Source organism: Carassius gibelio, chromosome B23 (assembly GCF_023724105.1).
Source record: "Carassius gibelio isolate Cgi1373 ecotype wild population from Czech Republic chromosome B23, carGib1.2-hapl.c, whole genome shotgun sequence".
Lineage (NCBI taxonomy): Eukaryota > Metazoa > Chordata > Actinopteri > Cypriniformes > Cyprinidae > Carassius > Carassius gibelio.
Window position 1 is genome coordinate 25,515,864 of NC_068418.1, and position 18,060 is coordinate 25,533,923.

The window sequence follows — 18,060 nt, forward strand, 5'->3', positions numbered from 1 at the left end:
TTGAATGACTCCTTTGATACATTTAATTTTACTGTACTACTATATTGTACTTTGCAGTTTGGGGTCAGTTTTATTTATTTATTTATTAGTTTTTCAACAAGGAAGGTTTAAATTGCTCAAAAGTGACAGGAACAGTGAACAGATATTCACACATAAATCACCTATTTGTAATTGTAAAAATATTTTACATTATTACTGTTTTTGCTGTTTTTTATCAAATAAATGCAGCATTGGTGAGCAGAGGAATCCCAAAAATGTACTGACCCCAAACTTGTATAAAGTAGAGCATTTTTGTGTGTGTCTATTCTGGAATATTCAGTCAGGGTCTTTATATTTAACATGAACGTTGCATTTTTAAAGATCTTGTGCATGACTTATGAATGTGCTGGATCTTCTGGTGATTCTGTGTATTGTAGGGATGTGTGTGTTGAGGTGTGTGAAGTCGACCTGCAGCTTCTCTCTCTACATTTTATATGAGGGTTTGGTAAAAGTCTCTGGGGATCAGGTTATTTTTACTCTTTCATCCATCTCTCACACTCTGATGCCCCACTAACACCGTGACGAGTGTGTGTGTGTGTGTGTGTGTTGAGGAAGGCTGTGTGTAAGATGTGTTCTTTCTCACAGTGAGTCTTAAGGGTAAATATCATGAAAACCGTAAAGTTGAGGTCATATTGAACCCCAAAATCTGAAATTACATTTTGCTTAAAATGAAAGCCATTTGCAAAATCTTCTTGCCCTGGTGCTAGTGGGGTTAATGCCACTGAATACTTTAAAATATAATTCACTCTAAGATGAACTATATTTAGTAGCCCTAACCCTAACTTGATGGGAACCATTTGTACGTAAATGATCTTGACTATGAGTTTGCAAAAATTAGTTTGTTCGTATTAGACTATAATGGCAGGTGTAAAAAAACTCAAGGTCTAGAGACAAGTTCTTATAAAGTTTACCATCTTTTAACATGCCTTTTAAAACAACATGTCATGTGCAAGATGCTGCATAAGATACGAGATGTGGGCGCAGCATTCAAAGATATCTGTTTAATGTGTATTTACATAGAAAAACAATTGAAACGCAGTAAACTTGAACACAAAAACAACCCCTAACTCTACTAGTTTTATTTACGTCAGTGCAAAACTATTGATATTGGTTCAATAAATAAACTTTAACATAAAATTGTAAGTAGATAGTTAAATATTCAATAGTTTTTGGAAGTTTATTTGTCCTTAAATTTGGCTTTCTGAAACTCTGCCTTAACATTTAGCTAATTATGTTATTTAATGCTGCTTTATTAACTCATTTTATTGGGAGTATTTATACAAATTTATCTAATTTTACAGATATTTGTTTTTGCGTTGCAGTAATGCAATTTTTGGGTGTAAAAATAATGTCACGTTGCCAAAATCAGTCATCATAAAATAGACATTGGTTACTTTTAAGTTTTGTGCTATTTTGGGCTCAGAAAGAGTTATTTCAGACCAAAAAAACATCCAAAATACACTTTTAAGTGTTTATTTTATTGTATTGTATCTATTTGCGGCTGTAGATTTCAATGAAAATACATATCTTAAAAAGTTTTTTCTCCACTTCAGTAGCTCTTACAAACACCAAACTTAGCAGTTTTATTCCCCTCTATATTCTGGAGGTTTTTACTGTGGGGATTGTTCGTATATCATTCACACTGATTGGTATAACATTTTATACATTACGACATGGTGAAGATGTATTTTTTTCTGGTTGCTGACAGCATATTCAGATTTATGGAGTGATAAAAAGAGAAATCCAAAATCCCTTCAGTAAAAATCTTTGACTCTAATATGTCAACAAAATCAAATACAGAGTTTGAGCCTGGCCTAATCCAGTGTTCATATTTATTTTCTGGAAATGTATGCAAATAAGCGCATATTTACTTGGAACATTTCATAAAATGTCAAAATGTTTGCAATACTTAATGTAATCAATGAATTATGGGTGAATATGGTGATATCTAATAGTTAAATGTTTTAACCTTATTCACCTGGGGTGTCTGAAATATAGATATAAATATAATTATTGAGATTCACCTATAAGGTCGGTCTTGTTGTCTTTGGTTATTAATGGTCATTAGTAGGGGATTCTAGTTGGTCTTTGACTCCAACAAATCCATTTCAGACGGAAAGTAGCCCAGGGCCCGGGAGATCATTGTATAATATAATCCAGATTAACACAATAATGTATAAACAATGGTAGTGTATAAACTGATGCTCTCAGATGAGTGTGTGTGTGTGAGTGTTCAGCTGTCAGTGGATCCATTTCTCTCTGTTGGCCTTCAGTAGATTAATCTCCTCTCAGCTGTTCTCTTCTCTCTCATATTCCTCTGTTCCCATCCTGACGTCTTTGTTTATCCTCTCGCCGCTCAATGCTAATTGAAAGCCAATTGATTTGGTTGAGTCTTCAGGTGATCTTCAAACTGAAATGGAACTGAAACGCCTGTCATTCACAAACTTCTACACATCTGCTGCCCAGTGTATTTTTGGTTTTCCTTTTAAAGGGTTAAGTTCACTCAAAAATGATCACTCTGTCATTATTTATTCCCGGTTACACGTTATTTTATGTTATTGTAGTGTCATTGATATACTATTATATATATTTTCGTTAATATTTTTTAAATAATTTAAATGACATTTTATATTTGTATTTTCTTTGTTGTTTTTTCAATGCACTATAAGTTAAATATTTTGTAATTTTGTTGTTTTTCTCGATTTTTTTGGTTTGTTTTAAATGTCAGTTTATAGTTTGTACAGTTTGTAGTTTTAAGTTTTTAGTTAAATTTTAAGTTTTTAGTTATTTTAGTATTTAAAATGAATGAAAAAAGAAATGGGGCTGAAACGATGAATCAACATTATCTACAAAATCAACAACAAAAAATTTACGACAAATATTTTTGTTGTCGAGTAGTCGTTTGATCTCAAATGACCAGTAGCAGCTCTTGACTGTAAATTTAGGTGTGGCAGATTTTGGGTCGTAGCACTAATATATGAAAAACATTTTGTAAACTTTATATTCTAATCTCTGAACACATACAACATTTGTCCTTGCGTTATCCTGTAGGTGGCGTGCTAGTGTTGATTGGAAGGGTTATAGAATATGCATAAAAGGCTGTATTATAATTGCTTTAATATAGCATTTATCACCACCAAATGTTGATTTAGAATGTTACAAGGTGTGGTGCAAGTCTATTCTCAGAATAAGAATAAAACAAACAGAATGGAACCTTACGAATTCTATTCATGTGAGCCGTTTAAACCAAAGGATTTATATTTTAATTTGATCCACTGCTCCACATACTGTAGCGCAAGACTGTAATTTAGCCCTGAATTTGCATTGAGCACAAATGCAGCCGATCCTGAAGTATTTGGATGAATTTGTAAATATATGCTGCGCGCTTTCCTCTCAATAACTAAATAAGCAAAGCAAAAACTGACAGAGGTGAGAAAGCAGCAGTTAAGAAAGCATCTGATTACAGCAATGTGGATGTTTGTATGAGCTCTGAAGTTTAGTACTTCAGGAACATTTATTGATGTAGTACTTTATGCAATAGCCTTAAATCAAGCAGCTTTACAGTATTAAACATGAAAAACCAGAATCATTGTCACTTTCAGTTAGAATTAGAAAAATATAAGCAGCTCTGCAGTGTGGTGCTCGCTAATGATTCAATCTTTTATTACTACGAAAAAAAAAACACTTTCAATAAAGTGATAGATCGAAGCTTGATCTAGCTCAGGACTGTTTTGATGATCATAACCATACACTGTATTTTAAGAGAGATTATGTTGTCAATAAAATAGTTTATCCAAAATAAAGCGTCTTATAACTTATGTTTATTTTATTTCTTATTCATAAAAGTAGATGTTAAGCAGAATGATGCCATTCAGTTCAGAGATTCATTTTGTGTGCCAAATATGTTTGTGTAAATTAATTGTATTATTGTAATTACATAATGACTATATATATTCTTATTTATTTGTTAGAATATATATAGCTCAATATTTTAACTAACTGCGAAGATGAATATAACCAATCAAAGTCTACTTATTTGTTTGTTGCATCCCTAAAGAGAAATGATGCCTTGAAAACTAGCTGAAATAAAATAATCGAAGCTTTTTATATATTAAGTTTATTTTATATTATTTTTAAGTAATGAAAACATTTTTTTTATAATTATAAGTCTAGTTACCAAATCTGTATTACTTTGTTTCTTCTGTGCAGCGTTATTTTAGAATTATTTATATACTATAAAAGTTTGTATTGATATTTTGTACATTTTCATTTAATTTTATAATACATAATATTTAATTTTATTCAAAGTTTAATCACAATTATTTCGAATTGAGTTTTGTGCATTTGTCATTTTGCATCAGTATTTGTTTTAAAAACATTTCTATAGTTTTTTTTATTTTAGTTATAGTTTTATATCAGATTTAGTAGTTCTTTTCACTTAGTTGTCAGACACATTTCAAATTTTATTTTCTATTTAGTTTAAGCTTTTGTAACCCTAATTGTATATTTTACTGTAATTTCAGCTTAACTTTATAAAACAAATGTTTTATAAATTGATATGCATGTTTTAATTTTAGTTGTAGTTAATGAAAACAACACTGCTTCTCATAATATATTTCACTTTCATTTGTATAACAACACAAAAACAATACATTCTTTAAAATGCCTGCTTTAGTGTTTCACAGAAGTCATACAAATTTGATACACATTCTTAGATTTATTTCTCAAGCATTTGCATTAATTTGAATGCACTTTCAGTAACAAAAACAGCATCGATATGTAAACTCTTTTTTAACAGTTTATGAAGGCGAACTACATTTCCCATAATTCTGTGCAGCAGCATGATATTGTTAATATAGACAGATTAGAGCATCACTTACACTCAAATTGCTCTTCATTTAGTTGCAATGGTCCTAAAATGCATCCTGTTTTCATCAATGAGTTAAACATAGAGAAACAAATATTAATTGAATTTGATTCCGTTTAATTGTCTAGAATATGATTAGAATTATGATCTCCAAACTTGCATGAACAGCACTGTTCAAAAATTCAAGATAGCCATTGGCCTGTTTTTGGCCTAACAGTAAAACCAGTCCAAATAAAGAGAGAGAGAGAGAGATTGTGCATAATTCAAGATCATCACATTGAGTCCTTGAATGTTTCCTTATTCAGGAAAAATCGAAAAAGAAACGCTGATGGAAAGTCTCTGTCACTTTTGCGTCTGTAAAAACAGGTCACAGTTCCACTTCGATGGCCTCATTTTTCTTCTTTTTTTTCTATTGCGGCTCTGGAAAAGCAGGTTAAGCTAGATAAGTCTTGAAGATTGGTATGTTTCACATGAGTCTGGAGATTCACTGCCTTGTCACTCGCACACTATTTCTCCTCGTTGGATTGGTCGAGATGCGTGTGGCTCTCCTCCTGATTGGCTGCGGCAGAGAAGTGGGCGGAGTTTCAGTGTAGTTTACCAGCATCACATCTTCTTGTGTGTGTGTGTGTGCTATTTTAATTTATTTATTTTGGTTATTTTGGTTTCAGTGCAGCTGATGTCATCGCATTTGTGAAGTGGAGGATAATTAATGTGACTCAGAGAAACAAACGCTTCACATGATCCCAGAGGAACGGTTTACTGCTCTTTTCTAGCTCAGCAGCTCAGTTATGTTTTGGTTAATTATCAGCTTTGTTTGATTAGGAGAAATAAAAATAGTCTTATGCAGTATGCAGTCAAATATCAAATCATCCTGAGATCTCTTCTGGAACTATTATAAAATGTTTTTGTTCATTAATATAAAGCTATAATAATAATGATTATTAGCATTACAAAATAATTTTGGCTTAAAAACTAAGAAATCTTTCCCTGGCAACTAAATGAAATGGGGTAAAATGAGTTGTAGTACTAAACTGAAAATAAATTCTAATTAATTCTATATATATATATATATATATATGTTAGTGCTGTCAATAAATTAATTATGATTAATCTCATCCATAATAAAAGTTTTTGTTGACATTTTTATTTTGAATGCGATTAATCACAATTAATAGTTTGATAGCACTAATATATATAATTGTAAATTAGCACGAGATTAAAGTAAAAATCAGTTTTAGTATTATTTATATTCTGTTAATTACATTCAGATTTTGAATTGGTATTTAATTTGATATAATTTCATTTATCATATTTGTTTTAGTTTAAATGTTGTTATTTTTTATTATTATTTTGTCATTTTATTGTGTAGATAAATTTTTATTTCAGTTTTTGATTTAGTTTTTTGTTAGTCATTTGCCTTTCTAATGCTTTTTTTTGCAATTTAATTTAATTTTAATTTAATTTTATTTAATTTTATTTTCAATTATTTTAAATTATGTTAAAATATGATTCCAGTTAGTTCTTTTAGTACTTCAGCGTAAATTTAAGTTAGTTGTTAAGGAAACATTTACAGTTTTTTTTTAATCTAAAATTTAAATTAGATTTTATTTCAGCTGTATTTCAATTAACCAAAATCAATTTTAATAGTTATAGCTTTATTTGTAGTTAACAATAATAACAGGGCATTTCAGAAATCTTCATATGCTCTCCATTTAATCTCCTTGTTGTCTAATAGAGATATTAAAGTGATTTAATGTCTGATCTCTCTCACGGTCTCCTGCAGCAGAGTCTGGACTGAAATCATCCTGATCCATCTTAAACGTCTCTCTCTTTTCATTATTCATGACAGTGAAGTGATCAAATCTTAACGTCTTATAATCTCAGAATATGAATCGGTGAGTTCATCATCGTTAATCATATGAATCTATGGGTAGAAAAGCAAGCTACAGCGAATGTTTCAGTTAGTCCAGATTTATCTTCTTCTGTGCTGCTCTGAAATCTGTCTGTTGTCTGTTTCATTCAAAGCAGAATCTGTGCATGTTTATTTCAGACTTCCAGGACTGTTCGCCTGTTTATCTCTATTACCTTTTTTCTGACTCTTTGTTCTTTCATTTCCAGAATAAGTGTTTATTTTAGTATTATTATTTATATACTAGTACATTTTTAATTACACTTTTTTTATTTTGTGGGTTTTTTCATTTTCATTTTTATTAGTTATTATTATTAAAAGCTTTCATTACTTTTTTTTTCAGTTTTAATCAACATAGCACTTCAAATGATTAAATCTAGTGTTTTCAAATTTGTTTTTTTTTAAATAAAACATTTATTTTGAGGCAGCTTCATTTAACTAATATGATTTGTATATAATTTTTGCATAGTTTAATAACAATGTAATAGATACATATGTTATTTTTAATGTATATATCAACACATCAATTATTAAATAAAACAAAAAATTATATATATATAAGTGACATAAGTGACGTGACATTCAGCCAAGTATGGTGACCCATACTCAGAATTTGTGCTCTGCATTTAACCCATCCGAAATGCACACACACAGAGCAGTGAACACACACACTGTGAGCACACACTCGGAGCAGTGGGCAGCCATTTATGCTGCGGCGCCCGGGGAGCAGTTGGGGGTCCGATGCCTTGCTCAAGGGCACCTAAGTCGTGGTATTGAAGGTGGAGAGAGAACTGTTCATGCACTCCCCACACCCACAATTCCGTCCGGCCCGAGACTAGAACCCACAACCCTTCGATTGGGAGTCCAACCCTCTAACCATTAGGCCACGTATATATGTATATATGATGTGGATTTATGTTTTGTGTATACAGATATGATTCGCGAACCCGCTCCGAACTCCTGAACAGATTCAAATGATTTGCGATCCCCAAACTGACTCAAATGATTCGCGATCCCGCTCCGAACTCCCTAACTGACTCAATTGATTTGCGATCTCCAAACTGAATCAAAACATTCGCGATCCCGCTCCGAACTCCCTAAATGACTCAAATGATTCGCGATCTCCAAACTGACTCAAATGATTCGCGAACCCGCTTTGAACTCCCGAACTGATTCAAATGATTTGCGATCCCCAAACTGACTCAAATGATTCGCGATCCCGCTCCAAACTCCCTAACTGACTCAAATGATTCGCGAACCCGCTCCGAACTCCCGAACTGATTCAAATGATTCGCGATCCCCAAACTGACTCAAATGATTCGCGAACCCGCTACGAACTCCCGAACTGATTCAAATGATTAGCGATCCCCAAACTGACTCAAATGATTCGCGAACCCGCCACGAACTCCCGAACTGATTCAAATGATTAGCGATCCCCAAACTGACTCAAATGATTCGCGAACCCGCTACGAACTCCCGAACTGATTCAAATGATTAGCGATCCCCAAACTGACTCAAATGATTCGCGAACCCGATTTGAACTCCTGAACTGACTCAAATGATTCGCGATCACGCTCCGAACTCCCGAACAGATTCAAATGATTCGTGCGATCCCGCTTTGAACTCCCGAACTGACTCAAATGATTATTAATTTATTAATTTTGTTTATATATATATATATATATATATATATATATATATATATATATATATATATATATATATATACACACACACACACATCATTTATTGTGTATTCATTTTTTTCAGTGTGTTCAGTAAATGCATGATCAATGAGTCAGTGATTAATAGTCATGACCTCAGCATTAACCTAAATAATCATAATAATGGCTTTCTATCATCAAGCAGACTGATAAAACATGCTGTAAGTCTCTCTGTCTCTCACATTGAGCAGGTTGTGCTAAACGTGTCTCTTCTCGGAGGCTGGCTGGGATCTCGGGATGAGCTCAGCTCTGCGTCTCCTGCGGGACACTGGTTTTGTGTCACAGATATGATCCTCACTGCCAAAACCGTCAGAAAACGCTGAGATTCCTAATGAATCGGGCTGTTAAACAAACGCTTAGGTCTAAAGAGAAAACAGGAGCTTCTTCCAGTTCCCTGAGCATTTCTCTGTGTCTGTCTGAGAATCGTGTTCACAGAGACAGGTAGAGACAGGTGGAACTGGGTGAAGGTTGGAGTAAAACCTGTTTGTTTCTCTCTGTTTCTCTGGCAGGAGCGTACGGAGTCGTCCTGAAGTGCAGACACAAGGTAAGATTTCAGAGAAACCAGTTCAGAGCGTGTCGTTTCTAAGCACACCACACACACTTCATCTCATCCGCTGCATGTTTGGCTCAAAGAGTGTGTGTGTTCACAAAAAGTGTGGCTTGGAAAGCATACAAGTCCATACTAATGACTCATTTTGAAATAAAGTAGCATGTAGTATCCTACACATATACTGTGCAGTGATTTTCTATCTGTTAATGTGCAATAATAGTGTATCCCATAATGCAATCATGCACTCATAACATAAAGAGCTTATGTGACATAATGATGCATTTTACTGTTTGAAATGTTTATTGTTTCTCTAAAGTGTGTATTTAATAATTGGCACACTGTAGTGTTTTATGTATTCTTGCTTGATGATTTCTTTAAATGATAAATCCTTAAAACACACACACACACACACACACACACACACACACACACACACACACACACACACACATATTTAATTTAAAAACAACTAATGCAAAGTTGCATTAGCTGCATTCGCAAAACAGATTGTTTTCAGACAATATATCTTGAATTTGTTTTGTTCTTTCTCATTAATCCAACAATGTTTCAAATCTTAATATATATATATACACACATACAGTATAACACACACACACACACACACACACAGTATTTAGTGTGTGTGTATATATATTCAATTTGTCTAAACATAAAGGTTTTGGTAAAGAAGATATATTGTATTTTAAAGGAATGAATACTTTTATTCTTCGAGGACACATTAAATTGATCAAAAATGGACAGTAAAGACATTTAAAAAGGTGCAAAAGATTAATATTTCTAATAAACGCTGTCCTTTGAACTTTCTATTCATCTTTGAATCCTGAAAAATAAAATGCATCACAATTTCCACAAAAATATTGGTTCGAAAAAAACCTTATTCCAACATTGATAATAATCAGAAATGTTTCATATTTTCATGATTTCTGAAGATCATGTGACACTGAAGACGGGAGGAATGATGCTGAAAATACAGCGGAGCATCACAGAAATAAATTACACTTTAACACAGATTCACACAGAAAACAGTTACTTTAAATACTAAAAATATTTCACAATTTTTTCAGTATTTTTGATCAAATAAGTGCAGCAGAAGAGGCTTCTGTGCTGTATTACTGTACAGTCTGCCGTGTTAAAGTAAGAACAGTAACAGGTTTGTGTTCAGCGCGGACAGAAAGTGTGGCGAGGTGACATATGGTGAGTTTATCTATTAATATCTCCTCCGGTCATAACTCATGAGCAGTGCTGGTGGTAGCGCCCCGCGGCCGACAGACAGATGGTCTCTGTGTTCACGGCTCTCAGTCTCCATCTCTGACCCAAACACACTTCTGTCTTCTCCTGTCGCTGATCTCTCGCTCTCACACACCTCTCAGTGACTGACAGACGACATGTTTACATGCACTGAAGCTCACACCGTGTTCACATCTGCATTACAAAACTACCCAGTCACTGCCGATTTTAATCAATATAGATGCATATGTATTCTTATTTCCTTTATGATATGTATAAAAGTGTGCGCTGGGAACTTGCACACTTTTTGAATTGTTATATTCTTTTGTTGTATTATTATTGATTTTTATGCACAAAAACACACACACACACACACACACATCAATATGAATAACTTATTTTAATAATAATTGTATTATACACATACACACACCGACATTTATATAATAATAATTATTATTATAGAAATAATTACTTCAGGCAAACTTCGCCACATGCTTAGTATTGTTGCCACATTTAAATAAATAAAAATTAGTTTTTTTATTTTAATTAATTACATTTTATTTTAATAAAATTAATTAATTTAGTTTATTTTAATTTTAGTATCTGTGTATTTTAACATTTACATATGCTTAGTTTTTCATGGTTTACATTATTGTGTTCTTATTAAATATAATACATTATTTATTTTATAGTTATTTATCTTATGCTTATTATTTTAATAATTTATTATATTATGTTTAGTTTAATTTCTTCCTGTCATTCAGGTTATTTCAGCTCTTCACCAGGCCATCTAATCAAATCACTTGTGCCCATAAGCTAAAATCTGCTGTAATATAATAAAATATTTGCAGTTAATAAATAGCTTGCATTAAAATCAAAGCATTGAATCAGAATTGTCCTCAGATCTGCAGATGATGCAAATAAGATTGAAACAAACTACATATACTGGATTAGTAAATTTAATATTTAATGTCACCACAAGAGACACAATAACACTTACTGAAGATTGTCGTCTTCTACGGTCAGCTTTCTCTTTCATCTGAAATAATGTCACGGTGAAGCAACAGTTTGACATCGAGAAACCTTCCCTTCCTTCGCCTCAGATCAGTGTGTGTGTGTGTGTGTGTGTTCTCTGCTGCACCTGGCTATTGAGATGAAAGCAACAGTGTCAGAATAAAGGCCTGTGGCTGCAATGATCAGATTTATAATTCAGACTGACTGTGATCTACAGCCAACACAGCTGCACCCGACAAACCACACACACACACACACACACACAGACACACACAGAGAGAGAGACACAGACACACACACACACACACACACTCACCAACCCTACACCTAACCCTAACCCTCACAGGAAACTTATTAGTCTAAGATTTAATGCATTTTAATTAATCCATGAATTCATTTTTTTACATTTTAAACTATTTTTTCTGTGTTCTGCTGCTCTCTTAATACCTGTTCATTTTAATTTACTTAGATTTCAATTGATTTGTTTTAGTCATTTAATAACAATTTATTTACATTTTTTAAATTTCATTTATTTACATTTTACACTTTTTCTCATTTTTTCAGCAGACTCCTTAGTACCTTTTCATTTTTTATAATTTCTCTATTCTATTCTGATGTGTTCTATTCTGTTCTATTTATAATTTGTTCTATTGTATTATGTTATATTCTTTTCTGTGCTATTCTATTCTATTCATGCCTCATGGTCCTCAGTCCAGAATTCTATTCTAGTCTGTTCTATTCTATTCTTTCTTGCAGCCTCATGGTCTTTAGACCTGAATTCTATTCTATTCTATTCTATTCTGTTCTGTTCTGTTCTGTTCTGTTCTATTCTATTCTATTCTATTCTTTCTTGCAGCCTCATGGTCTTTAGACCTGAATTCTATTCTATTCTATTCTAATCTTTCTTGCAGCGTCATGGCCTTTAGACCTGAATTATATTCTGTTCTGTTCTATTCTACTCTTTCTTGCAGCTTCGTGGTCTTTAGACCTGAATTCTATTCTATTCTATTCTATTCTTTCTGGCAGCCTCATGGTCTTTAGACCTGAATTCTATTATGTTCTATTCTATTCTATTCTTTCTGGCAGCCTCATAGTCTTTAGACCTGAATTTTATTATTTTCTGTTCTATTCTATTCTTTCTTGCAGCCTCGTGGTCTTTAGACCTGAATTCTATTCTATTCTCCATCCATCCATCCATCATCTTCCGCTTATCCGGGGCCGGGTCGCGGGGGCAACAGTCTAAGCAGAGACGCCCAGACTTCCCTCTCCCTAGCCACTTCCTCCAGCTCTTCCGGGGGGACCCCGAGGCGTTCCCAGGCCAGCCGGGAGACATAGTCCCTCCAGCGTGTCCTAGGTCTTCCCCGGGGCCTCCTCCCGGTGAGACGTGCCTGGAACACCTCCCTGGGAAGGCGTCCAGGAGGCATCCGAAATAGATGCCCGAGCCACCTCAGCTGGCTCCTCTCGATGTGGAGGAGCAACGGCTCTACTCTGAGCTCCTCCCGAGTGACCGAGCTTCTCACCCTATCTCTAAGGGAGCGCCCAGCCACCCGACGGAGAAAGCTCATTTCGGCCGCCTGTATCCGGGATCTTGTCCTTTCGGTCATGACCCACAGCTCATGACCATAGGTGAGAGTAGGAACGTAGATTGACCGGTAAATCGAGAGCTTTGCCTTACAGCTCAGCTCCTTCTTCACCACGACAGACCGGTACAGCGACCGCATTACTGCAGAAGCTGCACCGATCCGTCTGTCAATCTCACGTTCCATCCTTCCCTCACTCGTGAACAAGACTCCAAGATACCTGAACTCCTCCACTTGAGGCAGGAACTCTCCACCAACCTGAAGTGGGCAATCCACCCTTTTCCGACTGAGAACCATGGCCTCGGACTTGGAGGTGCTGATTCTCATCCCAGCCGATTCACACTCGGCTGCAAACCGTCCCAATGCACACTGAAGGTCCTGGTCTGAGGATGCCAACACGACAACATCATCCGCAAAAAGCAGCGACGAAATCGTATGGTCCCCAAACCGGACACTCTCCGGCCCTTGGCTGCGCCTAGAAATTCTGTCCATAAAAATTATGAACAGAACCGGTGACAAAGGGCAGCCCTGCCGGAGTCCAACATGCACCGGGAACAGGTCTGACTTACTGCCGGCAATGCGAACCAAGCTCTTGCTCCGGTCGTACAGGGACCGAACAGCCCTAAGTAGGGAGCCGCCGACCCCATACTCCCGGAGCACCCTCCACAGGATGTCGCGAGGAACACGGTCGAATGCCTTCTCCAAGTCCACAAAACACATGTGGACTGGTTGGGCAAACTCCCATGAACCCTCCAGCACCCTGGAAAGGGTATAGAGCTGGTCCAGTGTTCCACGACCGGGACGAAAACCACACTGTTCCTCCTGGATCCGAGGTTCCACTATCGGCCGAATTCTCCTCTCCAGTACCCTGGCATAGACTTTTCCAGGGAGGCTGAGAAGTGTGATCCCCCTATAGTTGGAACACACTCTCCGGTCCCCCTTCTTGAAAAGAGGGACCACCACCCCGGTCTGCCAGTCCAGAGGTACTGTCCCCAACCGCCATGCGATGTTGCAGAGGCGTGCCAGCCAAGACAGCCCCACAACATCCAGAGACTTGAGGTACTCGGGGCGGATCTCGTCCACCCCCGGTGCCTTGCCACCGAGGAGCTTTTTAACTACCTCGATGACTTCAGCCCGGGTGATGGACGAGTGCCCCTCCGAGTCCCCAGCCACTGCTTCCTCAACGGAACACAAGTCGGTGGGATTGAGAAGATCCTCGAAGTATTCCTTCCACCGCCCGACGATATCCCCAGTTGAGGTCAACAGGTGCCCATCTCTACTGTAAACAGTGTTGGTAGGGCACTGCTTCCCCCTCCTGAGGCGTCGAACAGTTTGCCAGAATCTCTTCGAGGCCAACCGATAGTCCTTCTCCATGGCCTCACCGAACTCCTCCCAGGCCCGAGTTTTTGCCTCCACGACTACCCGGGCTGCAGTCCGCTTGGCCTGCCGGTACCTGTCAGCTGCCTCCGGAGTCCCACAAGCCATCCAGGCCCGATAGGACTCCTTCTTCAGCTTGACAGCATCCCTTACTTCCGGTGTCCACCACCGGGTTCGGGGATTGCCGCCTCGACAGGCACCGGAGACCTTACGGCCACAGCTCCGAGCAGCCGCAGCGACAATGGAGGTGGAGAACATGGTCCACTCGGACTCAATATCTCCAGACTCCCTCGGGATCCGGTCGAAGCTCTGCCGGAGGTGGGAGTTGAAGATCTCTCTGACAGGGGGCTCGGCCAAACGTTCCCAACAGACCCTCACAGTACGTTTGGGTCTGCCGAGTCTGTCCAGCTTCCTCCCCCGCCATCGGATCCAACTCACCACCAGGTGGTGATCAGTTGACAGCTCCGCCCCTCTCTTCACCCGAGTGTCCAAGACATATGGCCGAAGGTCTGATGACACGACCACAAAGTCGATCATCGACCTCCGGCCAAGGGTGTCCTGGTGCCACGTGCACTGGTGGACACCCTTATGCTTGAACATGGTGTTCGTTATGGACAAACCGTGGTTAGCACAGAAATCCAATAACAGAACACCGCTCGGATTCAGGTCAGGGGGGCCGTTCCTCCCAATCACGCCCCTCCAGGTGTCACTGTCACTGCCCACGTGAGCGTTGAAGTCCCCCAGTAGAACGACGGAGTCTCCAGTCGGAGCACTTTCCAGCACCCCTTCCAGAGACTCCAAGAAGGCCGGGTAGTCCGCACTGCCGTTCGGCCCGTAGGCACAAACGACAGTGAGAGACCTATCCCCGACTCGAAGGCGCAGGGAAGCGACCCTCTCGTTCACCGGGGTAAACTCCAACACATGGCGGCTGAGCTGGGGGGCTATTAGCAAACCCACTCCAGCCCTCCGCCTCTCACCATGGGCAACTCCAGAGTGGTAGAGAGTCCAGCCTCTCTCAAGAAGTGTGGTTCCAGAGCCCAAGCTGTGCGTTGAGGTGAGCCCGACTATCTCTAGTCGGTACCTCTCGACCTCCCGCACAAGCTCAGGCTCCTTCCCCGCCAACGAGGTGACATTCCACGTTCCTAAAGCCAGATTCCGTGTCCAGAGATCGGGTCGTCGGGGGTCTCGCCTTCGACTGTCGCCCGATCCTCTATGCACCGGCCCCTTACACTCCCTCCTGCAGGTGGTGAGCCCACAGGAGGGCGGCCCCACGTCACTCCTTCGGGCTAAGCCCGGCCGGACCCCATGGGGGAAGGCCCGGCCACCAGGCGCTCGCATACGGGCCCCAACCCCGGGCCTGGCTCCAGGGTGGGGCCCCGGCTGCGCCATGCCGGGCGACGTCACGGTCCTTGATTTTAATTTTGCCATAAGGGGTTTTATGAACTGTTCTTAGTCTGGCCCGTCACCAAGGACCTGTTTGCCTTGGGAGACCCTACCAGGAGCATATAGCCCCAGACAACATAGCTCCCAGGATCATTCGGGTACTCAAACCTCTCCACCACGATAAGGTGACAGTTCAAGGAACAAGTATTCTATTCTATTCTATTCTATTCTATTCTATTCTATTCTTTCTTGCAGCCTCGTGGTCTTTAGACCTGAATTCTATTCTATTCTATTCTATTCTATTCTATTCTTTCTTGCAGCCTCGTGGTCTTTAGACCTGAATTCTATTCTATTCTATTCTATTCTATCCTATTCGTTCTGGCAGCCTCATGGTCTTTAGACCTGAATTCTATTATGTTCTATTCTATTCTATTCTTTCTGGCAGCCTCATAGTCTTTAGACCTGAATTTTATTATTTTCTGTTCTATTCTACTCTTTCTTGCAGCCTCGTGGTCTTTAGACCTGAATTCTATTCTATTCTATTCTATTCTATTCTATTCTATTCTATTCTATTCTTTCTTGCAGCCTCGTGGTCTTTAGACCTGAATTCTATTCTATTCTATTCTATTCTATTCTTTCTTGCAGCCTCGTGGTCTTTAGACCTGAATTCTATTCTATTCTATTCTATTCTATTCTATTCTATTCTTTCTTGCAGCCTCATGGCCTTTAGACCTGAATTCTCTTCTCTTCTCTTCTCTTCTCTTCTCTTCTCTTCTCTTCTCTTCTCTTCTCTTCTCTTCTCTTCTCTTTTCTTCTCTTCTCTTCTCTTCTCTTCTCTTCTCTTCTATAGTATTCTGTTCTTTCTCGCAGCCTCATGGTCTTTAGACCTGAATTCTATTATGTTCTGTTCTATTCTATTCTATTTAGTTTTTAATGTATTTTATTTATTTAAAGTATTAAAGTATTTTTTAAGTCTTAAGTATTGTTTTCTGAAAGCAATAATTAAAATTAGGTGAGTTTATGCATAAAACAAATAAAACATATCTGCCAATAAATGATTGTTAAAGTAAATGTATTTTGAATTTAACAATATGTTTATATTTAAGACATGTATATTTTACATTTAGCAATGTTAATATGTTTGTATTGGGAAACGAGACAGAAATCACTTTTGTCATTTTCTTTGCACAAATCAGTTAAATTATTTATTGTATAATTGATCTATTTACATTTAAAATAAATATAATTATTTATATTAATAAATGTTATTTACAGAAAAAAATATCTGCTAAAGAAGTCAACTTAATTTAAACTGGACACAAGTAAATTTTTTTACTCCATTGGTAGACATTTATTATTATTTTAAGTGTAAAGTTGGTTATTTATGTAATTTTTGCTCTGAAGTACATGTATCTTAATTTAATGATGTTCATATATTTGTACTGGAGAAAAAGACAACAACATTTCAACATCAGGAAGAACATAGTTTTAGTGTAAAGCCAGTGTTCATCACTCCTCAGTCTGCTCTGAGTTTGTGTTCGAGTGAAAGCTGAAGCTCATGTGTGTGTTTGTGAAAACCTCCTCACTTACACACTTACACACTTACACCTCTCTGTCTGTCGTGGTTTGGCTCATTTCTGGATGGATTTAACGAACCTGAGCGTCTGGTTTGAGCAGTTCTCTGTGATTCATTCGCTCAGAAATAGTGTTGACACGTTTTGAAAGAGAGATTGTGTTAAATTTCTCTAAATTGTGTTTATTCTATCTAAATACTAGTGCTGTCAAACGATTAATCGTGAAGTTTTTGTTTATATAATGTATGTCTTTGTACTGTGTGTATACTGTAAAGACACACATACGGCATATATTTTGAAAATATTTATATGTATTTACATATATTCATATAAATTATGTAACATAAATATATTTAATATATAAACATACATTTTTTTTCTTAAATATATACATGTGTGTGTATTTATATATACATAATAAATATACATAGCACACGGGACATATATTATGTAAACAAATATTTTGATTTGGATACAATTAATCGTGTTTAATTGTTTGATAACACTAATAAAATACTTTTACAATTTATTATTTATTTTTATTTCTTTTGTAGTTTTTATTTTAAGGGCCTTATTTCTATTTTATAAACAGCTAAATTTTGTTTGTATTTCTTTTGTAGTTTTTAAGTTGTTTTTTTATCTTAAATGCCTTATTTCTATTTTACAAATAGAAGAATTTATTTTTATTTCTTTTGTAGTTTTTTGTTTAGTTTTATTTCATATTAAATGCCGTACATTTATTCCATTTGTATATTTTGAGTGCCTTTGTTTATGATAGTGGTTTTGATAAGT

At 37.1% G+C, this 18,060-nt stretch overlaps 1 protein-coding gene across 5 annotated transcripts in view; it reads left to right on the top strand.

Annotated features, from left to right (window-relative positions):
* The window catches only part of LOC128012060 (cyclin-dependent kinase-like 5), a 49,387-nt gene that overhangs the window by 8,461 nt on the left and 22,866 nt on the right, over positions 1-18,060 (top strand). For all 5 annotated transcript variants that reach the window (XM_052594978.1, XM_052594982.1, XM_052594981.1 and 2 more), the window contains exon 3: positions 9,049-9,083. In XM_052594978.1, coding sequence (XP_052450938.1) covers positions 9,049-9,083 — 35 coding nt within the window. The remainder of the gene's footprint in view (positions 1-9,048; positions 9,084-18,060) is intronic.